The sequence below is a fragment of the Accipiter gentilis genome, chromosome 5 (genome assembly GCF_929443795.1).
Source record: "Accipiter gentilis chromosome 5, bAccGen1.1, whole genome shotgun sequence".
Classification (NCBI taxonomy): domain Eukaryota; kingdom Metazoa; phylum Chordata; class Aves; order Accipitriformes; family Accipitridae; genus Astur; species Astur gentilis.
This window is the reverse complement of record NC_064884.1, coordinates 46,602,808-46,630,499: the sequence shown is the minus strand read 5'-3', so window position 1 is coordinate 46,630,499 and position 27,692 is coordinate 46,602,808. Positions and strand designations below refer to the sequence as shown.

The 27,692-nt window shown below is 55.2% G+C and overlaps 4 protein-coding genes across 5 annotated transcripts; 3 read left to right on the top strand and 1 right to left on the bottom strand.

Annotated features, from left to right (window-relative positions):
* The first annotated feature begins 178 nt into the window (after nucleotides 1-178).
* RAB5C (RAB5C, member RAS oncogene family) lies at nucleotides 179-15,219 on the top strand. Of its 2 annotated transcripts, XM_049800719.1 has the most exons (7): nucleotides 198-266; nucleotides 9,037-9,277; nucleotides 10,030-10,274; nucleotides 11,333-11,484; nucleotides 11,803-11,925; nucleotides 12,710-12,803; nucleotides 13,227-15,219. In XM_049800719.1, exons 3-7 carry the CDS (start codon nucleotides 10,109-10,111, stop codon nucleotides 13,340-13,342), a joined length of 651 nt encoding a protein of 216 aa, XP_049656676.1. In that variant the 5' UTR covers nucleotides 198-266; nucleotides 9,037-9,277; nucleotides 10,030-10,108; the 3' UTR covers nucleotides 13,343-15,219. The 2 variants fall into 2 exon arrangements, with proteins under 2 accessions (XP_049656677.1, XP_049656676.1); XM_049800720.1 differs by lacking the exon at nucleotides 9,037-9,277 and having other exon boundaries at nucleotides 179-266.
* A 1,273-nt stretch (nucleotides 15,220-16,492) lies between these two features.
* Nucleotides 16,493-17,687, bottom strand: LOC126038682 (heat shock protein 30C-like). Its single transcript, XM_049800723.1, has one exon. It carries the CDS (start codon nucleotides 17,228-17,230, stop codon nucleotides 16,646-16,648), a length of 585 nt encoding a protein of 194 aa, XP_049656680.1. The 5' UTR covers nucleotides 17,231-17,687; the 3' UTR covers nucleotides 16,493-16,645.
* A 231-nt stretch (nucleotides 17,688-17,918) lies between these two features.
* On the top strand, nucleotides 17,919-19,109 carry LOC126038681 (heat shock protein 30C-like). Its single transcript, XM_049800722.1, has one exon. The coding sequence runs from the start codon at nucleotides 18,338-18,340 to the stop codon at nucleotides 18,944-18,946; it is 609 nt and encodes a 202-aa protein (XP_049656679.1). The 5' UTR covers nucleotides 17,919-18,337; the 3' UTR covers nucleotides 18,947-19,109.
* A 737-nt stretch (nucleotides 19,110-19,846) lies between these two features.
* On the top strand, nucleotides 19,847-27,443 carry KAT2A (lysine acetyltransferase 2A). The gene is made up of 18 exons (XM_049800706.1): nucleotides 19,847-20,338; nucleotides 21,163-21,286; nucleotides 21,384-21,529; nucleotides 21,927-22,016; nucleotides 22,163-22,344; nucleotides 22,649-22,840; nucleotides 22,942-23,048; nucleotides 23,195-23,302; nucleotides 23,393-23,529; nucleotides 23,668-23,876; nucleotides 23,951-24,077; nucleotides 24,402-24,512; nucleotides 24,591-24,734; nucleotides 25,050-25,164; nucleotides 25,274-25,310; nucleotides 25,506-25,569; nucleotides 25,777-25,861; nucleotides 26,085-27,443. Exons 1-18 carry the CDS (start codon nucleotides 20,129-20,131, stop codon nucleotides 26,276-26,278), a joined length of 2,382 nt encoding a protein of 793 aa, XP_049656663.1. The 5' UTR covers nucleotides 19,847-20,128; the 3' UTR covers nucleotides 26,279-27,443.
* Nucleotides 27,444-27,692: the final 249 nt, after the last annotated feature.

Genomic DNA, 27,692 nt, shown 5'->3' with positions numbered 1-27,692 from the left:
CACCCTCCGGACTACAACTCCCATCGTCCCCCGCGAAGGACGCGCCTGGCGTCACACCGCCCGGATCACGTGAAGCGGTGCGTCCCCTAGAGGGGGCGGAGCCCCCCGCGGGGCGGGGCGCCGCTGATTGGCAGTCGCCTCTGCCTGTGGCCGGCGGTCTCGGAGCGGAAGGGGTGGGAGGATCCGGAAGCGGAACGGGTAAAGGCGGAAGTGAGGGCTAGGGCCTGCGAGACTCACCTGCGGCGGGGGGAGCGGCGCTCCGGGCGGTGAGTGGGGCCGGGGCCGCCCGCGGCGTGACGCGGCCCGCGGCAGCTCCGGGCAGGCGGTGCCCGGCGCGGCTCGGAGCCGAGACCTACCCCGGGCGGTGCCTGGCCCGGGGGCCCGGCTCTCCCGGGAGCCCGGCAGGCCGGCCGGGGGAGGCAGCCCCGGGAGGCAGCCCCGGGTGGGGCGAGGCCGCCGCGTCCCGGTCGCGCCGCCGGGTTTCGTGAGCCGGGGTCCGGAGCGAGCTGGCGGGGCGGGGGGGGGGGACGGGGACGGGGACTCCGTACCTCGCCGGGTATTGGGCGAGCCGGTCCCGCTGGGTGTCCTGGTGAGGCGGGAGAGCGGCGCTGCCGTGGGGCACCGGCGGCGATCCCGTGGAGAGCCGAGCCAGGAGGGGAAGCTGTGCTGATGGGAGCGACCGGCGCGTCAAAGGTGACGATCTCAAACTCGGGGAGAACGTCACGTCGGCCTCGTGGAGTCTCAGGTCTGGCACTCCTTCGGGCTGCGTTCCTTCACGAGTGGGAAAGGCTGGCTCGGCAGCGAGTGCCGGTGCCTGCTGTCGCTGTGCTGGGTCTGCCTGGCTGCTCTTTCCCAGCTCCTTTCTCTCTCTTGTAGCGATGGCTGTTTGAAAGTTAAGTGAAATCTGCGGAAGGTGTGGCACCTGTAAGGACAGAAATGGTATAATGTTTTGGTGTAGCTAGTCGGCTGCTGAGGTGGGTGTAGAAATGCCAGAAGTCTGGAAGCCCAGCCAGGTTCCCAAGTAGAGAATGCCTAAATGAAGGATGTGACTTTATCTGCTGAAAATAGGTTCTGCTGGAATGGAGACTATTCTGGATTGCTGCCGGTGACAAACACAGGCCCTGTGCTCCTCAAGGGGCATTTGTGAAGTGAAATATGCAGTGCTGCAGGCTCTTGAATGAGGCACAAAGTCTGCAAGGAAGTTTTGTAGCTTGTTAGGAAGGAAACCCAGATGCGCTCAGGTGCAAAGCCATCCTCGGATCTTCAGTGGAGTGGGAGAGACCACTGTGCCTAAGCCGAGAGCACAGTCGGTGTGTGATCCTGCAAAGGCTAATAGTGCAGGTGTAAGTGTGAGCAGCGGGTCTGTAGTGCTGAATCCTGTGAAATCTGCTTGAACCTTATTTCTGGTAATGCTCAAGGTGCTGCTAAAACTCCTGGGGCTGGGTCGGGGCTGTGAGGAGCCACGGCAGTCGTAGTTGCTCTCTGCTAACATGACTGTGACTCTCTCTGTAAACTGGTCTGCCAGTGGGACCAAATACAGTATTGACCTGATTTCAGCTGACCTTTAGCTTGTTGCTTTTGTACATGGCTGTTGGAGTTCTGACCTTGACTGTTTCTGAGTGTGTAAGGAAATCAGAGGGAAGAGAATATGCCGAGGTACTATTTTAAGTCTTATGTGGAACAACTTGCATCTACTATTCATAGCTTTTTGTGTGGTGGGTCAACACATATTTGAGCTGCCCCGCTTACAGCATGACATCAATTCCGTGTTGCACTAAGTTAGGACTCCTGAGCCTACTCTGAAGGCAGGACTCTGAAGCTTGGTTGAGACCAAAAAAAGAAAGATACTTTTGATTCATATTGGCTTGATGTGCCGTGCTGTATGAGTGAACTTTCTTGGAATATCCAATTAGTGTTTGCTACTGCTTTGGCTCTAGAAGTATCTCACATTTTTTTCAGCTTAACTGGATAATAAGGGGAAAGAGCTGTGACTGAAAAGGGTGAAGAATTCAGAACAGTGTGTGTAGGCAGCTACAAGACAGTGTCGGTCTTAAAGCACTCTTGGAGTGAGGAGAGCAGATAAAGCAAAAGTCTATATAGACCTGTACAGTTAAGAAAAGCAATGCTTGGATCCAGTAACTGGGTCTCAGTGCTGAAATCATCTCACGCTTCTCAACAGCATGCCCAAACAATCAACTACTTTCATAGCAAAAATCTACCTCTGGAGGCGATCTTTCCCTCTAAGATACTATAGGCTAATCTAGATTACACTTGTTTTAAGATAGTGCCAGGCACTGTAGGTCCCTCGAGGCTGTTTAAGTAGGTGCTGATACCCCTTCAGGTGAGGGAGCAACACAGGCAAGATGAAGTGGGGCTCCTGAAGAAGGGTTTAAGCAACACAGGCAAGATGAAGTGGGCCTCCTGAAGAAGGGTTTAAGTTACTAGAGAGCAGTAAGGGGAAGGCTCACTTGATGTACGGATATGAATATAGTAAAATAAAACATCTGTCTAGTTTTACTATGAACAGGGTTGGGTTTAGGTCTGTTTGCTTTACTAATGAAACCAATAATGAATTGGGCAGTGTCTGAAACAAAACTGTCTAGTAATGTATTCATACTTTGTGTGCTTGGCCAAACTTAATTGTTGTGATGAGAAATGACATTATCTCCATTATAGCAAAGCTCTTCTGCATCTGTGGAGGGATCAGCTCTGGAATTGCTCTAGGCCCTGATAGTGATCCTAACTTCTTAAACTGGTGCATGTTTAGCAGGTAGGTGGTCATGGCATCTCCCTGAAAAGGGAGGGGGAAAGAATGCCAAGTACTTTCAGACACAGGAAATGAAATGGGAACACTTCTAATGATGTGGGTGTAGCCCAAAGTATTTCAGTCAGCATACTTAAAAGAGGGTAGAATGTAGAAATGGCAGAGTCAGCTGTTTTCTTCCCTTGGGGTATGAAGTTTGAAGTCCTCTTATGCAAGTTCTGCGAAGTTGTCAGAGTAACACTATGAAAACACTCCGAATGCTAGCCAGAAACAATGAACCTTCCTGGAAGTGACAGTATTGGGGAAGAATAAAGCTTCATCTAAATCCTAAAAGGAACGCTTTCCTCCCCTGGAGCACAGGAATGAACTGCTGGAGTAGTTCTACATAAACAGATAAGAAACCCCTGGTTTTTGTGTTTGCTTTTGTTTGGTAGAGTTCCAAATAAGGAGCTGCTAGAGGCAAGAGATCTTTGTGCAGTCTAGAAAAGATATTATGAAGGTCACTGACTCTTCTGCAGGGAAGATGGCAATTTTTTGCTTAGCATTGTTAATGATCTTGCCTTATTGTTCACAGAACAGTAGGTGCTATTTAAAGCATGTGTTGCTGGACTTCTAGTCAAGATTAAGTGGTGTCTTGAGGGCATGCTGAGCAGTGGACAGTATCAAGAACAGGAGTTAAAAGAACCTAGCCTGCAGAATTAAAAACTTGATGCTTTTGTTCAATTTGTAGTTGGTCCAGTCTGTACTCGTGGCTTTCTCCTTCAGCCTAGCTGTGCTTCAGCCTAGCTGTGCCTCATCTTCTGTGAAATAGGACTAAGTTCTTGCAGTATCAAGGATAACTAAAAGTACGTAAGAAAGACCTCCAAGAGGGAGTTAATGTGGGGACAGGGAATATGGAGGCTTTGCTCCCTACAGCTAATGGGAAGCTTATATGAAATGAAGGAGGATGCAAAACTCTTCCACAGAAGTCCTTTGCTGCAATTCATGCCTTGATAACACTTCACAGAAAGCTGCCACTTCTCATTCCACTCTTTTTAAAGCAGTCTTTGCAAGTGTATTGTCTCCATAGCTTATGTAAGTAGAGCTTGACCAAAGCAGTGCTGAAAGCTTGCGTTTGTGAGTCTTCCATCACTTGGGTCTTGTGTGAGTTCACTTGCTATCGTGTCAACACAACTCGGGGTTTGGTGGCGCTGGTTAGAATGTGAGATCTAGTGTTATCCCTGTTGTCTTCCTGATACACAATCCTGATATGCAGAAGCACTACACCTCAGCCTGGCCTCACTGTCTGTTTCTCTGTTCAGCTATGGTGATCTAATAGGACACTAACTGCAGTTTTAAAAGCAATTAGTCATGCTATTCTGCAGAATTAAAACCCCCACTGGATTTGGCATACAACTTCCTTGTGCTGCTAGTGTGACCAACATGGTAATAACTCTTGTTGCTGATACCTAGTCAACTGTCTGTGAGTATTAAAAAACTGTAGCTCCAAGGTAGCACCAGTAAGTGTAACTTCTTTTCACATCATGAGGTGTTTTTGAGAATTCCTGGTAAAGGATAACCACATAAACCTAGGAAACCCGTCTGAGGGGATGTGTATGGGGTTAAACAGGCTGTAAGGCAGCTTGAGGGAGCTTGAGAACTCCCTTTGACCAAACTATTGCACTTCTTGACTCGGTCATGCAGGCTGTGATATTTGCCTCATCTTCCAGAGAAGTCAGATCAGCTTTGTAGCTTGCAGAATTGTTCCTGGCTTCATAGTTTCCTAACAGTCTTAGAGCTGACTTGCCAAGTTCAAGCAGATGACACCTAGGAAACGAGATTTAGTCTCAAACTGAGCAGTAGCTTTCTGTATGTAACAATGTGTTTTGAGTGAATCTGAACTTTGGACAATCTTGTCCAGGTACAGCGCTGTCTGTTCAGATGAGATCTTCAGTGTGGCCACTTGTGCTTGGCACTGAGCAGCAGCCTGTCAGTAGGGCCTCGTGCATGAGGCCCTGAGAAGTAGCAGAAAGTTAGCCTTCCTTGGGATTTCTTCTCTTGGGTTTGTCTTGCTTTGAAGCTTTAAAAAGCTTTAGAGATGACTGAAGGAAGATGGCTCTATTTCACTCTGCTTGGCAACTGTCCTTCGTAAGATCAGGCTTCAGCTTGCATTGTGAAGTGATGGAAAGGCCTCCTGTGCAGGCTTGGCCCTGGATTGCCCAGCTGGGGGTAGCTGCATGTTGTACTGTCCTGCTAGCTCAGCTGCACATAGCATCTGTGCTGGATTGAGTGGTAACTGCAGGGTAGTGGCCTTGAAATCTCTGATATAATTGTTTTTGAAAAGCTGCTTTGAAAAACAGCCGGCTGTTGGGGCTGCTTTGAAGGCCATGGCTCTGCAGATGTCAGGAAACAGATGCATGTGTTAAAAGCATGAAAAGGAGCTGGTGTTACAAATTCTACTGTGCTTGTTCAGGACTGTAGCTACCAACAAAAAGTAACTTGGCTTTTTGCCAATGTAGATCCTATTTACCTCTAAATTAAAATGAGTGTGCCCAAGTCTTTGGGAGACTTGGTCATAAGACTCTCCAGAGAAGTTGTGACCTTAACTTATGATACTGTAACACCCATAGTAGTACTTCTGGAACTGCTGCCTTGGCTGATTTAGGTCTGCGAATCTACATTTTAAAGCTGTAGCGTAGCTCCTGACAACTGCAATAACTAATTCCCCAATTTAGAGCTGTTGCTGAAGCTCCAGATAATAGCCTTACTGATCAAGAGACTAAGTATTCTTTGTGGGGGGAAGTGCATGTTGTCTGTAGAAGGATGAAGTATTAAAACTGATCAGACTTTATGGGGCTGAAGGACTGAGGTCTGTACTTCAAGTCTGTTTCCTTGTTCACCTTGCTGGTAAGAGCTGGACCTACTCCTTCCTCTGGCCTGTGGACCCTACTGCAGTAAGGCTTTGAAGTTTGTTCTTATTAATCATATTAATGTGTTGGAAAATCAGGTTGACACTCTATCCTATGCTAATCTGGGCTAGTGGAGTCTGTGTGTTGTTCTGGCAGGTCCTACACTTGCTGCTAGTCCTGCTCATGGAAGTTGCTTGTGAATCTGGGTCCTAAAGCTGACTTAACAGTTCTGAGTAGGAGCAAGGTAGCACAAGCTTCCTGCTAGTGGTGGCTAGCTGCCCATTCAGTGTGAGGTGAAGCAAAACCACTCAGTAACTTCAGGGCTTTCTTTGCCAAGGAATTCATGTAACGCTGTCAGCTATTTAACAAGATAAATACTTCACTGGGGCTTTTGTCTTTAGTATTTTGATTCTAAGCCAACAAATCCCCAGTGAAATGGCTTCTTGCATAGCTGAGAGCAGAAGCAGTGTTCAGAGTCTAACTTCTGGCACCTTAAACTAGCAGCTTTCCTGTGGTAGGGAGTCTTGGGAAGCAATTGTCTCATGCAGGGGTTAACATGGGGATCTCGTAGTAATGGCCCTGTGGAGACTGGGATTCTTGTACTGGGCTGGTTTGTTTGAAACCAGCTCTCGTGTTATTCTTGAGCGTCCTAACAGCTCTGGAGAACTACCTTGCTCTTGGGTAGGCTGGGAATACAGCAGCGCTGGCATGCATTTTTTCATTTAGGGCACTCAAATTCTTGAATTCAGTATTCATGGAAGTGTACAAGCCCCTACAGCAAATACTGGCAAACAGGTTAGGTGTTGAGAGGAGCATAAACTGCAGAATTGATAGACCTAAGAGTTCTTGGTTGTTGGACAGCATCAGGTATTGAAACTTGTCTTTGATCTCAAAACAAAAGAGACTTTTCCAAGAGTTTGCAATAAAAAAATTGGTACTTTTTTCCTGTAATGCAGAGCTCCTGCAAGCGCTTCAGTAAGCAGGAGACAGGTAGGGCAAGCAAACAAACCAGCACGTACCTTTTTATGGATCTTGTGACATCACAAGCTGCTGAGTTTTACTAGTTACAAGAAGCTAGTAGGAAAATGAACACTTCTTAATCTTAATTACATGAGTAATTAAGTATCATATCTTTCCTTCTCATGGTCTTGACTTCTTGGATTAGTATGGCAAGCTGCAACTTCAGCTGCTTCCATTTGTCTGCTCAGTATTGCTGTAGTTATTTTGGTCTGACTGACCCATGGCTTGAGTGTCAGTGCCAGTGTTCTCACAGGGAGCAGGGAGGGGTGTGTGCCCAATGCATTTTGCTGGAAGAGGGGATGAACAGCCTCCCTGAGCATCAGAAATGGCTTTGTACAGCAGGAAGCACTCTCTGTTTCTCAAGCCAGTGTTAACTGATAGGTGTGGGCTGATCTAGTGCAGATCCAGGCTGTGTAGTTTAGCTGCCTGTTATTTCTGCATTCAGCAGAGTAGAGTTCCGTTTGACAGGAATGTAGAAATCCTCAAAGATGTTGGCATTAGCAGAAAGTGCCAAACTGATCCTCCTGCAGTGGAGAGTTCTTGGTGTCTGCAGCTTTGGTAGTTCAGTTATTTGGTAGTCTTATGAACATCAGCAGAAGTGCTAAGCTGGTCATCCTGATCTCATGTATGTTCTTAGCCTGAGACCCTTAGTGACATGGCTGTAAATAGGGTCATCTGAACTGCATAAATTCCACCCAAACATCCTGAAAATCTGGCAGCTTCAGGTGGATGTGAAGTCATGTAATCCTGCAGCCAAACTTCAAACCATCTTTAGATGATGATCAAGTTCCCTATAATTAAAACTGGTCAAAGGCTTTAAGCTGCTTGACTACTTGCTTTGATCGGTACCTCTCCATGATGAGTTGGACATACAGACATGCTTGCTTAATTCTGTTTGAGTTCACATAGCACAACCAGATGGCAAAATGAATCAAGATCTGTGAAATACTGGTTACGCTAAGACTTGAGGATGTCTACAGGCTCATTTCCTTGTTTTGCTCTGGGGATCACCCCTATCATATTTCAGGAGGTCATAACTCAGTAGGGGCATGATTCACGTGGTGTTTAATGTGCAGAATGTTAGTCTGAAACAGCAACAGAGCTTACATATTGTTGATAGACTGCCCTGGTAAATGAATACAAGGTTAAACAAGCAAAAGCTGTTCCCTTGCAAACTCTGGTTAGAGGAGAAACTCTAAAAGGTGGAAAGTTTCAGGCTGGTAGAGATGTAGAGCTGCTCATGTGCCTTGCAAACCTGGTGATAACCAAGCTGCTCCTGGCCAGATCTGCAAAATGCTGCTTCCTCACTGTCCAGCAAAACAAGTTGCTAATTTGCTTCCTATCAAACTGTCTCATCCTGTCAAAACAGCATTTGTCCTTTCTCGGAAGCAGAGGTGGGGGTCCTGACGGTGTTACTAGCCTTTGCAAGGACCCAGCTCTGAATTGCAGTTTCCTCACTGACTTAACCCAAGACTGGACAGGCCACTCAAAGCAATGGCTTCTTCACAGCTCAGGCTACTGAAACATCTCACTGCACTGGGAAGTTACTCCTCATGGTGTCTTTTCTACCTGCTAGCTTCAGTGAATGGTACTGGTGTAATAGTAGGCTTCTTACTTGCCTCCTGGTCAAAACAATTTGAGGTTGAATGTCTCTAGGTCAGAGTATGTTCAAGTGCTTTTGTGTTTTGAAAGCTGAAGAAGTTCTCCAGCTGATGACACTAATGGGCTATCCCTCCGGATGAGCTCTTGGTCTGAAATGGCTGTAGGTTTCCTGTCAAACTATAGAATTGAGTTTAAACTTGAGTAGCCTCACAGCAGTCACAACTGGACAGGGTTTGCTCTGGAAAGCAGGTATTTAAACTCTTCTTTAGTAAGCCTCTGTACTGAGGCAGGCCTGAGCCTTCTTCACAGGACACACTGCTCCAGTTCAGACCCATTTCAACTGGCTTTAACCTTATTCTTGGGGATCTGCTATTTGCTGGGTAAATGCTGGATGTACTCAGAGCATACCCAGAGTTTCTTTGGGGGTACACTCAGAACAAGGAGAAATTGGCTTTCGGGGGATTTTTTTGCAGTTGTCTCTGTCAACAAGAAGCTTGGGTTATGAGAGTTGAAGAGAAAGCAGCAATACTGAGCAGATGCAATCAGTTGTAACATTTATTATTGACAGGAAGTGGGAGTTGTGATGAGTACAGGAAATATGCCTAAATCTGTGTAACTCTGTGCTTTGAAAGTGCTCCTGTTCTCTGCTGCATGCAGTTGAGCTAAATGGTTAGGAAGGCACTGAGACTTCACTTGTGGTTAACTATGGATGTAAACCAGCTTGTCATGCTGTTTGTGCAATGGTTTTGTGTTTCTGCACAGCTCTAGAGGTTTGGTGCTGGGGAGATGTGATGGCAGCTCTGATCATGGGTGATGCTACCTGTTTGTGCCGTTCAGCGTAACTGGATTTGAACAGACTTCTCGAAGAATGTGGCCAGTAGCCTGATGACCTGGAATGATGTGGGATAAGGGCATTGAGGCAGCTGGGACAGGGTGTGGGAAGTGGCAAGCATTAGGTGTTGCCTCTGCATTTGGATCAAGCTGTTCAGGCTCTTGTTTGGTGGTAAGTATCTGTTTGCAGCAGGGATGGGGAGTAGAAGCTTTCAGTCTCTGAATATGCAGCCTGTACCCAGTGAGTGGCTGCTACAAAATGACTTTGCTCCCTGTGGCAGGCTGCTTGCCTAGTAATTCAAGGGCCTTCCTCAGGACTGCTCTAAGATACAGTATTTAATGGCTTGGTGTGAGTGCCTCTAAACTAAGACTGAATATAGAAACTGCCTTTGAATGCCTTGTGATCTGAAGGACTGACATACAGAACTGTTTCCTGTAATGGCTTATGTGTGGCACTCAAACATCTCTGTATGGCATTGATAGTCTGAAGTTGCTGCCTTGTGAACTCAGGAGTGGAGGAAGGAGCTAAAGGTCAATCTCTGTTACCTCCATGAACTGAGTAATTGTTGTTTTAACAGACGAAGCTCTAATAACACCAGTTGGTGTGCTGGCTGTTCTTTACTTGCCTCACCCTAGCAAGGTGTGTGTAACATCCCCACATAGTGGAAATGCTGGAGGGGAGGGAAGCTTGTCTTACCAATATCCCTTCTCCAGGGAGGCTCAGAAGACTTAAGATTCTGCTGAAAGAGCTGCTGATGGACAGAAAGTGCCCAATAGTACTGTGGTGCATGCACTTGATAACTTTCCACTGTGGGAAGGAGTTACCACCTGTCTGTGCTGATGGTGGCTGCAGATCAAACCCACCCTCTAGAACTGGTACAGCTGGTCCATGAGTGTGTCACTAACTCTGACCTCCTCTTCCAGTTGCAACCTGCCTCCAGGTGGATCCCAGTGCAGAACCTGTAGCATCCTTAACTCTTGGCAACCCTGCACTTAGGCCACAATGGCAGGTCGAGGTGGAGCTGCTCGACCGAATGGACCAGCTGCTGGAAACAAAATCTGCCAGTTTAAACTTGTTCTCCTGGGAGAGTCAGCAGTGGGGAAGTCCAGCCTTGTTCTGCGCTTTGTGAAGGGGCAGTTCCATGAGTACCAGGAGAGCACGATTGGAGGTGAGTGCCAACTCCAAATTCCTATGGCTAAAAGATGCTGGCCTCACTAGTGTAGCTGAGGGATAACAGAAATAATAATGGCTATTTCAATCTGGTCTGGGGTTTTTGCTACACAGTCAAGCAGCTAATGCTTTAACTCTTGGTGTACAATTTGTTAGTATAAGATCAGTGCAGCAGAGAATAATACTATGGCAACTGGTGGTCTGCCTCTAAGGCGTCTTCACTTCTAGTGCTTGAATTCTTGCTTCCAACTAGAACTGAGGCCTTCAGCTTGGTTTATAGCCCTTAATTATCTTTTCAGACCATGACCTGGGATTTTGGGGCTGTTTCTAGCAAGATACTGTTAACTACTTCCACAGCTCTTTCAGGTCTGGTAGTTCTTTACCTTGAAATCATTAGAACAGTGTCACCAAAGGTCAGTCGGCACCCATGTCTCTGGGCAGTAATATGAGGAGGTGTGTACTGAGAAAAGGCTTGATTTGTCCCTATAGTAACCCATGCAGGGAGTGAGTATAGCTTATGGGCAAGCAGGGCTTAATGCTTTGCTGCAGAGGGCCATGTGGGCACTCTGCTGTTCTGCTCCAACCTGTATCCAAGGCTGGTTGCCTTTATGCTATTGTAATGCATGGTATTATGCTCACTGGAACAAGAAAATAACCAGTTACTAAATTGGGGAGCGCAGTGTAACTGGGCTGACTTCAGTGCTTTGGCACTGTGGTGCTCTCTAAAGCTAATCCTGATGATGTTGCAGCTGTAGTGTATGATCTGTGAGAGGAGGTGGCTGGGGAAGGGACTGGCAGTGCTGCTGTTCCAGTGGCTGTCTGCTGCCAGGGCTCTTGGGGCCACCTTCCTGTTGGCTGCATGGTAGCTCTTGGGTTTCTGTGTGCAAAGAGCTTGATACAGCAGACCTGCAACTTCTACAGCAAGCGGCACCACATTGGCCTCTGTCTGGGGCTTCTGCTCACTCCCATGCAAAAGCAGAACTGCTCCAAGCTCCTGGCTCTTGCTGCAGGGGCTCTCCAGCTGGAGGTAATGCAAATATGCACCTTCTCTTTCAGCTGCCTTCCTAACACAGACAGTCTGTCTGGATGACACAACGGTGAAGTTCGAAATATGGGATACAGCAGGGCAAGAGCGGTATCACAGCCTGGCGCCAATGTATTACCGAGGTGCCCAGGCAGCCATTGTTGTCTACGACATCACTAACACAGTGAGTACTGTGTAGGGCTGTGAGTGTTTACTGGGAAGGAGGCGTCTGTGCTTGCAGTTGATGCTTCTCAGTTCCCTGGGAGAGTGTCTGGGTTCAGAGTCCCTGCAGATGCCTGCCTGCAGGTACTGAGTTTCTTGAAAGCTGCTAATGGCCTCTTCCTCAGTTCTGACCAAGGCTGTCTAAGCTGATAAAGGATCCTGCTACAAAGTGCTGTAGAGGCAGAACACTTCTTACAGGAAAGACTTGTTCTAATCATATCTTCACTGTGGATTAGTAAGAGGCTGCCCTTCCTGACTGCTGCCTCCTGTTTGCTTCCAGGACACATTTGTACGAGCCAAGAACTGGGTGAAAGAGTTGCAGAGGCAGGCTAGCCCCAATATTGTAATTGCACTAGCAGGAAACAAGGCAGACCTTGCTACCAAGAGAGCTGTGGACTTCCAGGTGAGTGGGAATCCAGATCAGTTGTTAACTGAGCAAGTCAGGAAAACAGTTTTTTGCTTAAGTGGGGGATATGGTGGCTATGTGCAAAATGCTTTGAGGGAGAGTGGAAGCCAAGATTTATGCTGCTGAGGACCCCAGGATGCCACTTAAAATGAATCGTAGCCTGCCTTTCCCATGCACTCCTTTCACAGCACTTGTAGCTTTTGTTGGTAACAGTTATAGAATAAGGCCCACAGAGCACAAGCTTCTGTCTTCAATCTCTTCTGATGCCTTACTCATCTGGGGCTGTCTTCAGCAGTGTATGAAACAGCGTCTTTTAGATACAAGACATGTGAAGAATGATTCCCAGCTTGTTCTCCACTCTTCACAGCTCTTACCTTGTCTAAGGCAGACTTTCAAGGAGAAGCTTTTATCTCAGACCTCTGCACAGGATTGCTTGTGGTGCATTTACAGTGTGTATTACTCTCCCAGCTAACCAAAGTACATGGTGTTGTGCTGCTCGGGACATGCTGTGTCTACATTTGGCTCCAGTGGCTCACAAACAGTCTGTGCTGCTGTACCCCAGCTTGGCTGCTGGGACAGTAGCCATGCAGTATTGTCAGCGATGCATGTCTCCCAGCTGTCCTGGCCAGGCAGGGTCAGGGGACTGGGGTAGGAATGTCTGGCCTGGGGTGGGACAAAGTGTTTCTTCAGCGTTTAGTTTGCCAACAAGTGAAGTGTGTGAAGCCTGCTTGGGCCTCCTCTTGGCAGGATGCCTTTACCACTCTAATGTGATTGTTTGTAGGATGCACAAACATATGCAGATGACAACAGCTTGCTGTTCATGGAGACGTCAGCAAAGACAGCGATGAATGTGAATGAAATCTTCATGGCAATAGGTAACGGCTTGTGTACAGAGGGATGGCTGGAGTAGCTCTGAGTACCAGCAGTGCAGCCCACTGGAAACCATAGGAGCTCCCATGTCATCCAGGGCCTGGAGGCTCTTACTGGAGTAGATGACCAGTTTGCTGTACTTTTGTGAACAGTCACTCCTTGAGTGTTTGGAGCCTTTGCCTTGCAAGGCCTCTTCCCTCTTTCCCTTTATCTGGGGTGGTGAGTAAGGATGGAGCAGGGTTGATGACAGCCAGAACTAGGAGTGGGTTTGTTTGCTGTACTTGTGCTGCTAGCAGTGCCTGATCCCAAACTCCTTAAGAGGTGTGAGGGCTTGGGCCAGAGCAGGACTGAGCCCAGCCTGTGGTCTGCAGTGGGGAGGAGGTTGGCCTCTGTAGAGGAGCCTACTAACATCTTGGGTTTTTTTCTAGCCAAGAAACTGCCAAAAAATGAACCGCAGAATGCTCCTGGTGGCCCAGGTAGGAATCGGGTGGTTGACCTTCAGGAGAGCAGTCAGCCTAGCAGGAGCCAGTGCTGCAGCAATTGAGCAGCCGTTCCCGCCTGACGGAGCCCTCGAATGACGTGACTGGAATCCACGCTAACAATCGCACTTACCGTAGAGCGGCTGCTGCTGGTGGCTGCTGTGATTTCTCCATCCCTTTCTGATCATAGGCTGGAGGGAGTTCTTCCACCTGCACCTTTCTGTACAAATACTAATTCAATTCTAAGTCTTAAGTCACTTTTTTAATATATGAACTTCTGCTCTTCCCTCTTCCTGGTGGTGGTGGATGCATGATCTGGTGTCTGCCCAGCCAGCTCACCCCTTCCTGTGGGTGAGGGCCAGCAGCACCCAGGTCCCACAGTACTGTAGTTCACTATTGGAAACAAAGGGATATTGAGACTAGACAACCTTGTTTAAAATTACCCGTATGTAAAAGCTAAGGCTAATACCAGTACGATATGCCTAGAACAACCACTAAACTGTAGCATTATAGTGACAAACTCTGGCTTTTCAGCCGCTTGTTGACCAAATCAATGATGAGTATTCTGGGTTGGGGCAGAGGGAAGCAAAACTGGTTTCTTCTGTATTTTGTATTGTATGTTTCTTCATGTAACCAATCAGTATCTTGTCAATATAGTACATACAACTAGCTGCCTGTTGTCTTTATTTGTGTTGGACTCTAGCATGCCAACTCCTTTTTTTCTATCTCCAGTTCTGTCGTAATGCACTAATCCTGTTGCAACTTTTGCAAAGATCTTGTATAGAAAATTGTCCTTTTTTTGATGGTTGTGATGCCACTAATGTTGTTAACCCTACTCTAGTGTGAATACACATGGTTTACTGATGTACAGAGGTGGGGTGGGGAAAACCTCAGATAACTTGTCAGTGAAAACAATATGTATTGCAAAAGCCTGTAATTCCACAAAGTATGAAGGGAGGTATTAAAATGGCTTCTGTTGCCAGACTCTAACTGATGTTGGCTGCTGCCTAGTGCCTAATGCAATGTCTTATGCATACTGGTATTTAAGAGGAACTGTCAACTTAGTCTTCATCACAAACTTCAGTTTTGTGTGATTAAAAAAAAATTTTTATAAACCTATCATAATCAACAATGTTCATGTTTCTTAATCAGCTTGAACCAGACTGGGAGTGGACCAGAACATAACAGTTGTGCTGGAGGCTGAGATGCGCTAGGCTGCAGTGGTGTGTATAACACTCAGCTCTTCTGTAGGGAAATGTGGCCTTCCTTTGCTGGGCAGGGAGAAACATGGGCTGGTTGCCCTTGGACCTCAGCCTGAGTCTGGGTTGCGGTGGCTGCTCCTGCAGCAGCCAGCTCCCTTGAGAGACAGGAGCTGCAGGTGGTTCAGTAAGCTTGTGGTGTGCTGTACAGCAGCGTGCAAGGAAGCTTGAGGCAAAAAGTGGGAATTATTCATTGCCTAATACTTCTAGGGAAACTGTCTACAGTGCAAGTTGGGAAGAGGTGAGGGGAGCAGTATGCAGAGGAGCTCAGCTTGACAACTGGAGGGGCTTGGGAATACTGTGCTCAAGTATTAATGAAGAAAATGGCTCTGTCCCTGGAGGTTAATGGCCTTGAAAGATGGTACTTTCCTGTCACTGCTGCATGGACTTTGAGATCCTTACGCCCATGGGTGAGACCTGGAGTCAATATGGAAAATGGAGCATCCCCTTGTAGCTCTACTGCTGGGCCAGCACTGTATGTGCTTGGGAGAGCTTGAAGATGGTGATGTGCTGGTGCTTGAACCTGCTGCCTCTCAGCTGCGTGGCTGCTGTGGAAGCTCTGCAAGAGGCACAGCTACAGTCAACTGTGTGACCATCCCTCAGCTGGGCTTGCCCTTGGCTTGCAGTGTTGGGGCTCTGAAAGCTCTGCTGGGTAGCTGCAAATAAAGTTGTCTGTGTGAACAGCCTTGGCTCATGTGGGCTTCATCCTCCATCCAAGGTCTTGGTGCCTTTTGCACATGCTGGATTTCCTTAAAAATTCTGGGAGCAGGAAGGGTCTGGAGTTGACTCGGTGACTGAGTTCCGAATGTGTGGCTGGAGCACAGGCTGCCTGTGGTAGGGGCTCTAGTGGCCTCCAATGGGCTTTGCTCACCTGGTGCTGTGGGTGCTGGTTTTTTCCAGCCCCTGCAAGGCAGCCTGGCTGCTCATCTGCTAGAGGAGCTCAGGACCTCTGTGGGATATGAGGTCTCATTTCTTCCACTGTGGTTTGGACTGGTGCTGCTGGTTTGGACATGTTGGAGAAAGGCTTCCCCAATCCCAAATCTGATCAACCTTGTGAAACAATGTGAGGTGCTGTTGCCATCTGCTGGCTTCTTTTCCTTGGTTCCTGGTCGGCAGGGCTTCATTTCTGGCTCCTTCCAGGACTCTGGGTCTCTGAAGGAGCGAGCCTGTGATGCCCTAAGGGGTGTCTTACTGCTGCCCGAGCATATGCAAATATGCTCAGCACATATTTGTGCATGTGCTGCTCTGCTGGCTGTAAGGGACTCTAGCAGGGCTGGGGACCTGCAGAGGTGTGCAGCATGGCTCTGCGCAGAGCCTCCTTGCTGCCAGCACTCTGCTGCCACAGGGAAGGGCTGTCCGAGCTTGGAGCAGCTCTAGCACAAATAGGTGTGCCTGCCTGCATACCTGCTGCCTGCCCAGGCCTGAGCATGGGTGTTTATGGTGGTTGCACACAGTACCTGGAGCTGGGTTTTGCCATCCCTGCTGCTGGGATATCGGAGGGGGCTCCAGCAGCCCCCTTCTGAGCTGTGTGTGGAGAGAAGTGTGGCTACAACAGGGGCACCCTACACCTAGCCAGGACATCCAGCATGGTTATCTTGCCATTCAGTGGCATTGGCCGGGGAGGGATGGGCTGTGGAGCTGGTTGAGATACTGGCAGTAGCAGGAGGAGGGAGTGAAGGCAACCTGCCTGCTCCCTGGGAGAGCTGCCTCTGCTCAGGTATGGGTGAGTGGGGCTGCCCTTCCCTGCTGGGGCCCTTCCTGCCTCCCCCTACCCTGAGCAGCACTATGCTCATAGATCCCATCCCTTTCCTCCCTTTGGGTCCACTGTTGGCCCCATTTTGTGCTGCCCTGAGGCACCAAGAGAGGTTCTTCCTCTCTGTGCATCCAGCTCCTCTGGCATCAAGAGCCGAGACCAGAGCCCAGCCACCCCATCAATCAACACCAAGAGAGCACAAGCAGGTTCTATGCAAAAGTGTTTTTATTGGATACAAAAACATTCCAGTATAGTGAAAAAAATGACATCATTGCTGATGGAGCTTGTCTGGGCTAAAACCCGAGACTTGCTGCTGTCTGCTCCGGTCCTGCCGTGGGCCATCTGTTCCCCTCCCATTACACCTGGGCTTTGTTGGTGGCTCCATCCTCAGAGGCTGGTCCAGGTTGTGGGGCTGCAGGGCTGACCTGGATGGGCACGTTCCTCTCTGGAGCAGCCGGCAGGGCCAGCCTGGGGGCTTCGATGCGGAGCTGCCCTTCCTTGGACAGGGAGCACGTCAGCGCCTCGGCATCCACCTCTTCGGGCACGTCCCACTCCCGCTTCAGCACCTCGTACTTGTAGGAGAAGGAGCCCTTCTCATCGACGTTCTGCGTCTCCTTCTGCCCCACCAGCACCACCTTCCTGCCCACCACCTTCACCGACAGTTGCTCCGGTGCAAAGTTCTTCACGTCCTGGCAGACGGAGAAGCCCTCCCCGGAGCCCTGGGTCAGGGCTGTGCTGGTGCTCGGGGCTCGCTCCAAGGCAGCAGCTCCGTGGCTGCTCAGGAGCTGCTCGAAGCTGCTCATGAATTCCCGAGCTTTCTCCATCTCCTGCTGCAGCTCAGTGAAGATGGTCTCAGCGTGCGGCCAGAGGGTTCTCACTGTGCCCAGCCGGGAGGCCAGGGAGCTGGAGGCGAATGGTGCGAGATGCATTCGGCAAAGCATCGCTGCTGCTGTTGCTGCTGCTGCTGCTGCTGCTGCTGCTGCTGCTGCTGCTGCTGCTGGCTCTCAGGCTGGGAGCGCTCTGCCCCGGCTCTGCTGCCCGTGGCTTTTATTCCTGTTCCCGGGAGGAGTGGCCTCAACCCGCACATCACGTCATCCTCGGGAGAAGAGCTTAGCTCTTTCCAGCCCGTTCCAGCTCATTCTTGTTACTCACCCATGAGGTGAGGCACCTCTTACGTCGTGCCCGGCATACCTTCGCCCTTAGTCTTGCAGCTCTGCTCTCCTGGCTTATAATTAGCAGCATCACCTCAGCCTCTGAGCGGGATGCCTGAGCTGCCCCTGCCAAAAATCTGTGGCCTTTCTACTTCCCAGGCAGGGAGCAGGGCTGGGCTCCTCTCCTCCCTGCCTTCCCCCCCTTGCCTGTGGCCCCCCTGCCAACCTGCAGGCAGGAGAGCCTCTCTGCCCCCCACCCCATTTGCAGGACCCTCAGCTGCCCCGGGGGGGACATCAGGGTGAGAGCAGAAACCAGCCCATGGGCCCCCTCCCCAGGCAAAGCGCACAGGCGGGGTGCTGAGGGGCCGGGACAGGATGGCGGGTGGCCCCCGGGGAGGGAGGGGGCCTAGAAAGTGCGAGAGGCGTCTGGCAGCGGGTGACGTAGGGACGCGTTGCTTTAGGGGTGGGACTGTGCCTGCTCCAGCCGAAGCGACGCGCTCCCGGCACAGCGTAACCTGCGCTCTGCCGAGCCCCCCAGTGCAGGGGCCGTGGGAAGGGCTTTGCTCGCCCCCCCCAGCCAGTGGTCCCGCAAGCGTTGCTGCATCACGGTGGCTCTGCAGAAACCCGAGCTCCCAGCGGTGACTGCAGCGCCCTATTTGTGTCGTGTGACTCGTTCCCAGAAGCAGGCGCTGCTATTTTGGCTGGCAGATAATCAGCCTCTCAAAAATAGGCGATGGCTCTAGGAAGGTGCGTGGGGAGAGAGCGTTCTGGAAGGGGCACACCCCTGAGCAGGGGAGGATAAAACCCTCCGCTCCCCAGCCCCAGCCCAGCACTGCTCCAGCCTCTTGCGCAGAGCCGAGCCGCAGCACGCGCCAGGAGCACGCACCAGGAGCAGAGATGCTTTGCCGCCTGCACTTCATGCCGCCTGCGTCCAGCTCGCTGTTCCCGTGGCTGGGACCCGTCCGCACCCTCTGGCCACATCCAAGCACCCTCTTCGCCGAGCTGGAGCGAGAGCTGCGGCTGGAGATGGAGAGAGCTCGGGAGTTCATGAGCAGCTTCGAGCAGTTCCTGAGCAGCGGGAGCAGCCCCAGCCGGATCGGCATTGCCGCGGAGCGAGCCCCGAGCACCAGCGCAGCCCTGACCCAGGGCTCCGGGGAGGGCTTCTCCGTCTGCCAGGACGTGAAGGACTTTGCGCCCGAGCAGCTGTCGGTGAAGGTGGTGGGCAGGAAGGTGGTGCTGGTGGGGCAGAAGGAGACGCAGAGCACGGACGAGAAGGGCTCCTTCTCCTACAAGTACGAGGTGCTGAAGCGGGAGTGGGACGTGCCCGAAGAGGTGGATGCCGAGGCGCTGACGTGCTCCCTGTCCAAGGAAGGGCAGCTCCGCATCGAAGCCCCCAGGCTGGCCCTGCCGGCTGCTCCAGAGAGGAACGTGCCCATCCAGATGGGGCCAGCGGTGGCACAGCCGGCAGCCAGCACCGACGACGGAGCCGAGCGTGCCAAGGCGTGACGGGGAGCGGCGTGGGGCTGGGCTGAGCCCGGCTTCCGGGGCAGCTGCTGGCCGCAGAGCAGGACCGCGCTGGGGACTGCGTGACGGCCCGGTGGTGGGGGTGTCTCTGCCCAAAACATGTAGCTTTTTTTGATATGTAATAAATATTCCCGACTTTTATTTGTGCGGTTTCTGTGTTTGCTGGTCTCGCCTGGCCCCGTGCTTTGCGACCCTCCTGGCTGTGCCCACGCAGCAGGACGGCAGCCCAGGGAGCTGGGCTGTGCTGGCCCAGGGCACGTCCCTGGCACCTCTCCCCAGTCCGGCCTTTGCAGGGAGGTTGGCTGAAGGGCTCCAGCGCATGCACAGCGCTGAGCACCGCTGGGGGGGCCCCTGAGCATCCCCCAGGGCAGCCCTCGGGCACCCGACCTCCATCTTCGGGATGGGGCTGGGACGCTCCCGTGCGATGCCCGCTGGGCCACGAGCCGTGTCGTGACAGCATCACCCGTGCTGTGACATCATCCCCCGTTACCGTGCCCCCCCGCCCGCCCGCCCGTTGCTGGCACTTTCCAGGCGCTGCCCGCTCCTTCGCTACCCAGCCAAGCCACGCCCCCTCCGCCGCGTGAGACTGAAATGGGCGGGGACTCCCATAAATGGGCAGGCGGGGGGCGGTCCACTTTATATGTAGGAGGCGGGGGCGGGGCCACACTCCATATTGGGTGGAGGAGGCGGGGCGCAGCGGCATGGCCACACACTCCCCGTGTTTACAGGGAGGAGGCGGGGCGCGGGAGGCGGAGGGGCGAGGCCTCACCCCATATTTGGCGGAGAAGGCGGGGCCGCACTCCATATTTGGAGGAGGGTGCTGGGCGCGGAACGCGTCGTGCAGCGCCGAGCACCGTCGAACCGGGCACGGTACCGGTTACCGGAGCGGGGACACCACCGGGCAGTGATGGGTTCGTGCCGCCGGCACCGCCTCGGGAGGGGGTCTCGGGGTGGTTGGTCCCCGTCGGGTCCGGATCTCCATCCTCCCTGGCCGGCTCAGGCCTCCCGCAGCCACGGGCGGAGCGGGAGCTCCCGCCCGTGGCTGCGGGAGGCCTGAACCGGCCCCGGTATCACCGGACCCACCCGGCTCCCCGCAACGGACTACCGATCCCGGCGTGCCCGGCGCGCAGGCGCAGTGAGCGCGGAGCGCACGCCGGGCCCGGCATGGCGGAGCCGGAGGCCGCGCAGCCCGGGCGGCCCCCGCCGGGCCCGGGGACGGCGACGGGGAGCGGGGCGGCGGGAGGAGCGGGGTCGAGCGATCCGGCCCGACCCGGGCTGAGCCAGCAACAGCGGGCGAGCCAGCGCAAGGCGCAGGTGCGGGGGTTCCCCCGCGGCAAGAAGCTGGAGAAGCTGGGGGTCTTCTCGGCCTGCAAGGTGGGCTGGACCGGTACCGGGCAGGACCGCCGGGGGAGGTGGGGGGAGTTGCATGGGCAAGGGGTGCAGGAGGGGGGGGGTGCAAGTCCGTGCGTGGGCGGGGGATGCAGGAGGGGGTGCTGAGCCATGCAGGGGGTGCAGGAGGGGATGCAAGGACGTGCATGGGCAGGGGATGCAGAACGGGGTTGCAGGAGGGGGAGTGTGCAAGGACACGCGTGGGTGGGGGTGCAAGGACATTTATGGGCAGGGGTTGCAGGAGGAGCACGTCGGGGGTGCAGGAGGCTGGTGCAAGGACATGCATGGGCAGGAGGTTGCAGAAGGGGTTGCAGAGCTGTGCAGGGGGTGCAGAAGGAGGATGCAAGGACATGCATGGACAGGGGATGCAGGAGCGGGGTGCTGAGCTGTGCGGAGGGGTGCAGGAGGTGGGAGATGAGCTGTGCAGGAGGGGGTGCAAGGACATGCATGGGCAGGGGATGCAGAAGCGGGGTGCTAGGCTGTGCAGGGGGTGCAGGAAGGAGATGCTGGGCCGTACATGGCTGGGGGGTGCAGGAGGAGGGTGCTGAGCTGTGCAAGGGAGATGCAATGACATCCGTGGGCAGGGGGTGCAGATCCTGGGGCTGCACACAGGGGAAATGTGGGAGAGTGTTGGGGTGCTGGGTCATGCAGGGTGGGTGCTGAGGAAAGCTGGGATGGATAAATAGGGATGGGTGGGACAGGTGGAGGAGACTTTGCAGGGGGAGTTGTTTGGCTGGAGAAGGCGGCAGCCCTGGCACGAGGTGGTGCCTGGGCTGCTGCATGACGGCTTCTCCTGTCCCTCGTCCCAGGCCAATGATGCCTGCAAGTGCAATGGCTGGAAGAACCCCAACCCTCCCACTGCCCCTCGCATGGACCTGCAGCAGCCGGTGACCAACCTGAGCGAGCCCTGCCGGAGCTGCAGCCACGCACTGGGTAACCCCCCCGCAGGGTGCCTGGGACCCCCACGGGGAGGGGGAGCGGTTCTGACCCCCCCCACCCCGGTCTCACTGCGGCTTTCTCTCCGCCACAGCGGACCACGTGTCCCACCTGGAGAATGTCTCGGAGGAGGAGATCAACCGGCTGCTGGGCATGGTGGTGGACGTGGAAAACCTCTTCATGTCGGTGCACAAGGAGGAGGACACGGACACCAAGCAGGTGTATTTCTACCTGTTCAAGGTGCGTCTGGGGCTGGGCACGTCTCTCTGCCCCGTTCACGGTGGGGCTGGTGCAGGGGTCCCCAGCATTGCTGGGGAGCTGGGGCTGCTGTCCTGCTGCTTGTCCTCTGCCTGCTCTGCTGGGAGCTGTGCTCTCTCTGTGGCTGTGAGCCAGCCCACCAGCCCAGCTAGAGACCTGAAACGCTGACCCTGTCCTGGGAGCGACTGCTCTCTGGGCCTTGAATTCCCCTGGGAGGAAGGTTTCCAGGGAAGAAACGGGTGTGCTCCAAGATGGACCCTGGCACCTTCCCGGCTGCGTGAATCGGTGCAGCCCTGCAGCACCGTTCTGCCACTTCCACTGCTTGTGGTGTGTCTGGTTCTTGGGACTTCAGTAACTGTGTCTGACGGTGTCTTCACAGCTCCTGCGGAAGTGCATCCTGCAGATGAGCCAGCCTGTGGTCGAGGGGTCCCTGGGGAGCCCCCCCTTTGAGAAACCAAACATTGAGCAGGTGAGGCTGTTGTCAGGCTCACGCATTGCACCGATGACTTGTCCTCTGTTTTGCTGCTCTTGCATGGTCCCCTCCCTCTTGGGGGGCAGCACTGAAGGGTCTGGTGCAGCACCTGGCACCCCTCCACCTCCCCTTCCTCCACCCAGGGAGTCCTCAACTTCGTCCAGTACAAGTTCAGCCACTTGCCACCCAAGGAGCGGCAGACCATGTACGAACTCTCCAAGATGTTCCTGCTCTGCCTCAACTACTGGAAGCTGGAGACGCCCTCCCAGTTCCGGCAGCGCTCCCAGAATGACGATGTGGCCACCTACAAGGTCAACTACACAAGGTGAGGGCGGGAGGGGGTCTGAGCCAGCCAGCCTGGGGGTCTGCCTGCTCCTCCCACCCCTGCGTGGGGCTGACCCCTGACTCCCAGGGTCTTCACCTCTCCCCAGCTCTCCAGGGTTGTTGGTCCGTTAGGAGGGCAGGCATCCAGTGGGGAGACTGTTCCAAATAACGTCAGCTGTGACCCACCCCCCCCGGATGCCTCCTCTTCTGGTCCCTGCTTCCAGCAGTGTAGTCCCAGGAGGGATGTGGATGCTCTGGGGTTGCTGGTCCCAGCCCTGTCACTGGAGCGCGTTCTTGTCTCCTAGGTGGCTCTGCTACTGCCACGTGCCACAAAGCTGCGACAGCCTTCCCCGCTACGAGACCACCCACGTCTTTGGGCGCAGTCTCCTGAAGTCCATCTTCACAGTCACCCGCCGGCAGCTGCTGGAGAAGTTCCGGGTGGAGAAGGACAAGCTGGTGCCAGAAAAGCGGACGCTGATCCTCACCCACTTCCCCAAGTAGGTGCCTGATGCAGGGATGGCTGCTGTGCCGCTGGGGAGGCTCTCCTCCCTCGGGGCACTCGCACACTGAGCGTGGCTGACGTGCTGCTCCCTGCCAGGTTCCTGTCCATGCTGGAGGAGGAGATCTATGGCGAGAACTCTCCCATCTGGGAGGCTGATTTCACCGTGCCAGCCGCGGAGGGTGCCCAGCTGGTGTCTCGCCCAGGTATCTCAGGGAGCAGCCCCCCCAGCTCAGGGGCTCTAGGATAAAGGACCGAGGTGCGGGTGAGCCTTGGCTGGTGGCAGTGGCTGGGCTGCCACAGCGTGATGAGCTGCTTTCTGGCATTCACAGGCATCGTTGGTCTCTTCCAGCTGCAGTCAGCACTGTCGCCGTGCCCACCACTCCACTCTTCAGCAAGAAGCTCAGCAACAGCAGCTCTGCAGTGAGCATGGATGCCAGCACCCCGGAGCCCCTGCCAGGTAGGGCTGGCGTGAGCCTGGCACCGGGGGAGCTGGGACCTTCCTTGGTCCCTCCTGGCGCTGGATGTGCTGCTCTGCTCCGGTCCCCAGGGGAGAAGCGAAAGCTGCCCGAGAGCCTGACGCTGGAAGATGCCAAGCGGATCCGTGTCATGGGAGACATCCCCATGGAGCTGGTGAACGAGGTCATGCTAACCATCACGGACCCCGCTGCCATGCTGGGCCCTGAGGTACGGAGTTGGGGGCGCTGAGGTGGCACCGGTGCCTGCCAGGGCCCACAGACCTGCTTTCCTGGTGTGCCGGGGCCTGGCTGGTCTCCCCCTGCGGAGAGTGTGCTGTGGCCAGTGAAAGCCCCTGCACCCCCCCAGACCAGCCTGCTGTCGGCAAATGCGGCACGGGACGAGACGGCCCGGCTGGAGGAGCGCCGCGGCATCATCGAGTTCCACGTCATTGGCAACTCGCTCTCGCAGAAGTCCAACAAGAAGATCCTGATGTGGCTGGTGGGCTTGCAGAATGTCTTCTCGCACCAGCTGCCCCGCATGCCCAAGGAGTACATCACCCGCCTCGTCTTTGACCCGTGCGTGGCTTGGGGAGTGCAGGGGGGGCTGGTACAGGGTACTCCCATCTCACCCTCAGCCTTGCTGCCCGCAGGAAGCACAAGACCCTGGCACTGATCAAGGACGGCCGAGTGATCGGGGGCATCTGCTTCCGCATGTTCCCCACCCAGGGCTTCACGGAGATCGTCTTCTGCGCCGTCACGTCCAACGAGCAAGTGAAGGTGAGAGTGGGGAGGCGGGTGGTGGGCACGGCACGGGGGTCCCTGGCAGCGCAGTGCAGTGGCTGCAGGGTGGGGGAGGAGTGGGGCAGTGGGTGGGGGCTGTGGGGGGAAGGAGGGTCTTGCTGTAGCTGGTAGAGCCCGGGGGTGGCCCAGCCTCTGGGGTAGCCAGACCCGCTCGGCACTGGCCAGCCCTGAGTGGCAGCGATTGCTCAGGAGCGTCTTCCAGCTGCCCGTGTCAGTGGGTGGGAGGGGGCCATGCGTCCCATCTGACTTGGGCTGCCTGGGGGGGCACGGGGTGTCCCTGTCTCACGGCGGCTCCCCCAGGGCTACGGGACGCACCTGATGAACCACCTGAAGGAGTACCACATCAAGCACAACATCCTCTACTTCCTCACCTACGCGGACGAGTATGCCATTGGCTACTTCAAGAAGCAGGTGGGCTGCTTCCCCCGGGGTGGTTCCCCTCAGCCCTCCTGCCCGCCAGCCCCTTCCCACCTGCCCTTTCCCTCCTAGGGCTTTTCCAAGGACATCAAGGTCCCCAAGAGCCGCTACCTGGGCTACATCAAGGACTACGAGGGGGCAACCCTAATGGAGTGTGAGCTGAACCCCCGCATCCCCTACACGGAGCTCTCCCACATCATCAAGAAGCAGAAGGAGGTACGTCCTGCGAGCAGGCGGGTGCTGCCAGGATCTGCCTGCTCAGGCCCCTGCCAGCCGCCTCCCAAAGGCAGGGGAGAGGGGTGGGGATGTGTCGGCCCTTGGGAACCGGCCCTTGAATCTCCCCTGGGAGCAGGGTCGAGAGGGGAGGGACACTGCGGTGGTGTTTACGGTGGCTGGGCTTGGCTCCAGCCCTGGGCAGCGGGTGCAGCCGGTGCTCTGGGCCCGTGGGGTCCCACGTCACGGTTTGGCTCCCCGGAGTATCCTGCAGTCCCTGCTCACCTCCCCGCTTCCAACCTCCCCTTCCTGCTGCAGATCATCAAGAAGCTGATTGAGAGGAAGCAGGCGCAGATCCGCAAGGTCTACCCTGGCCTGACCTGCTTCAAGGAGGGTGTGCGGCAGATCCCCATCGAGAGCGTCCCAGGCATCCGTGAGTCTGGCCAGCTTTTGGTGGGGAAGGGCTGTCTGGCAGGAGGGCTCTATCCTTCCTCGCCCACTGGTGTGAGGCAGACATGGTGATGTTGACCCTTGTCTTCCAGGAGAAACGGGATGGAAACCACTGGGGAAGGAGAAGGGGTGAGTGCTGTGCAGAGGGGGTGGGTGTCCTGCAGCAGCCGGGCTGCGGGGGCTCGGCTTGGGCTGTTCCTCGCTCCTGGCACTGCCCCGGTGCCACCCTGGCCATGGCCCGGTGCTGGGTTGGGGAGGTGGGAGCGCCGGGATGGAGAGAGGCTGCCCATCCTTGGGCTGATGGGCGCTGGTTTTGTCCTGCAGAAAAGAGCTGAAGGATCCAGACCAGCTCTACAACACCCTGAAGAACCTCCTGGCCCAGATCAAGGTGCGGCAGGAGGGGATCCTGCGCTCCGGGGAGCCTGTCTCCCCGACAGCCCTTGGAGCTGCTTCCCCCGGGATAGGCTGTCCTGGGCTCTGCCCTCGGGGGGCAGGTGGGGTGACCCAGGTGCACGGGGAGCGGGACCCCCGTGTGCTGCGGCAGGCAGGGACTGCGTGTACTCGCTGTTGTAACCTGCCCCTGCCCTCTCCCCAGACCCACCCCAGCGCGTGGCCCTTCATGGAGCCAGTGAAGAAGTCGGAGGCGCCGGACTACTATGAAATCATCCGCTTCCCCATTGGTAGGTGGTTGTGGCTGGAACCCCAGCGCAGGATGGTGGAGGGAGGGCTGAAGACCCCCTGTTGTGAGGTCTGGGCTAGGGAGTCATGGCTGGGGTGATGGGGTGCTGGGAGCCCCAGCACAGTCCAGAAGAGAGAGGGGTGAGTCACGACCCTCAGTTGGTGTCCAGCTCCGTGGCTGGGGGGTACAGAGGCCTGGGGGACCTGACCCTTCCCCACCCCCAGACCTGAAGACCATGACCGAGCGCCTGAAGAACCGCTACTACGTCACCAAGAAGCTGTTCATCGCCGACCTGCAGCGCATCATCACCAACTGCCGCGAGTATAACCCGCCTGACAGTGACTACTGCAAGTGTGCCAACACCCTGGAGAAGTTCTTCTACTTCAAGCTCAAGGAGGGGGGGCTCATTGACAAGTAGGGGAGCTGGCCTCGACCTGCCTTGGCCACTGGCCCCCCCATGAGAGGGACAGGGCTGCCTGTGGGCCCCAGCCCCGCTCTGTGGGCAGGGGTTGCTGGAGGGTTTGTTGGTGCTGAGCAGCCTGGGGGAGCTGAGCCTGCCCTTGGGGGGGGCTGGCAAGGTGGTAGGGGGTGCCTGGTGCTTTTACCCTGAGCTGGTGGCTGCCTCTCCTGGGGGTGTGTGAGCAGCAGGGCTGGAGCCACCTTATCAGCATCTACCTGGGGCAGGGGCAGCAGCAGTGCTGAGTTCCTGCCTCTCCCTGGGGGGCTGGGGACCCCCCCCCCACCCCACACCGGCGCTTCCCTCCTCCCCAGGGTCGTGCCTTCTGCCCTGGCTCTCAGCGACAGGGCAGGGGCACACAAAAGTGCTTTGGTTTTCTGCTTCTGTCCACGCACAGGCAGCTCCTGCCCCTCTTGTTGAATGTACGGCAGGGCTCAACCCTGCCCGTCCTGGGCTGCGGGCAACGATGCTGCTCCGTGGTCTAGGGTCCTGCTGTGAGGGGGTGCTCTGCCCCCACACACCCCCAGCTCCTGCTGCCTCTATCAGCTCTTCCCTCCCCCTGGGGGGGGCAGGTCAGCCCCCAGCCCTGCCTGTGCCCCAGGCAGGGGCCCAGCTGCTGGCTGTACAGTGCTCCCTGCCTGCTCCTGCTGCCAGCCAGGGCTGCCCCTGGCCTGGCCGGGAGTGGTGAGGGTTGGTAGCCGTGCCTGCTGGGTCAGTGGCCTGCCCCGTGCTGCACTGGCCTCTGCTCCCCCGGCTCTGCCCCAGCTGGGAGCCAGCTTCTGCCCCTGGGTGTGGGGTCGGCTCCTGCTCGCCTCCCCCCCCCCTCTTGCTGCCCCCTCCTTGCACCTCACGGGCCATATTCCCCCTGTGCCTACTTGGGTGCTGGGCTGGGGAGCGCCTGAGCCCAGCATTGACTTGTCCCCCACCCTCGCTTGGTCCCCTGCTGCCTTCCCCCCCTCCCCGTGCTGTCATCGCTGTGTGGGTGCTGGTGATGCTCTGCAGCTCACTGGCCTCGCCAGGGTGGGACCAGCCCCCTCCACCCCTTCCCTGCCACCCATTCCACTTGACGGTTGTTCTGTTTGTTTGTTTGTTTGTTTGTTTTTTTAAATAAAAGTCCTCGTGCAGACCCAGGTGCATCCTGGAGCCTGGTCCTGCAGCACGACCAGGTGGGCTGGCAGCCTGGGGTGCTCGGGGCGGGGGGGGGGCCAGGAGCAGCTCAGGGTGGGGAGGATGCAGAGGGCCCCTGGGCCGGGCTGGGGTGCACTGGGCTGAACTGGGGTGCAGGCTGCTGCCCTAGGGGCCCGGACTGGCCAGGGAGCGGGGGCCGGTTGGGGTGCGGGGCGGGGCTGCACCGGGGCGGCCGCGGCTGTGGCGG

Coding starts and splice junctions, on each gene's coding strand:
- LOC126038682 (XM_049800723.1), bottom strand. CDS start 17,230: ATGCTTTGCCGAATGCATCTCGCACCATTCGCCTCCAGCTCCCTGGCC.
- RAB5C (XM_049800720.1), top strand. CDS start 10,109: ATGGCAGGTCGAGGTGGAGCTGCTCGACCGAATGGACCAGCTGCTGGA. Junction 10,275..11,332: donor CCAGGAGAGCACGATTGGAG/GTGAGTGCCAAC, acceptor CTTCTCTTTCAG/CTGCCTTCCTAACACAGACA. Junction 11,926..12,709: donor AGAGAGCTGTGGACTTCCAG/GTGAGTGGGAAT, acceptor GATTGTTTGTAG/GATGCACAAACATATGCAGA.
- LOC126038681 (XM_049800722.1), top strand. CDS start 18,338: ATGCTTTGCCGCCTGCACTTCATGCCGCCTGCGTCCAGCTCGCTGTTC.
- KAT2A (XM_049800706.1), top strand. CDS start 20,129: ATGGCGGAGCCGGAGGCCGCGCAGCCCGGGCGGCCCCCGCCGGGCCCG. Junction 25,311..25,505: donor CCACTGGGGAAGGAGAAGGG/GTGAGTGCTGTG, acceptor TTTGTCCTGCAG/AAAAGAGCTGAAGGATCCAG. Junction 25,570..25,776: donor ACCTCCTGGCCCAGATCAAG/GTGCGGCAGGAG, acceptor CCCTCTCCCCAG/ACCCACCCCAGCGCGTGGCC.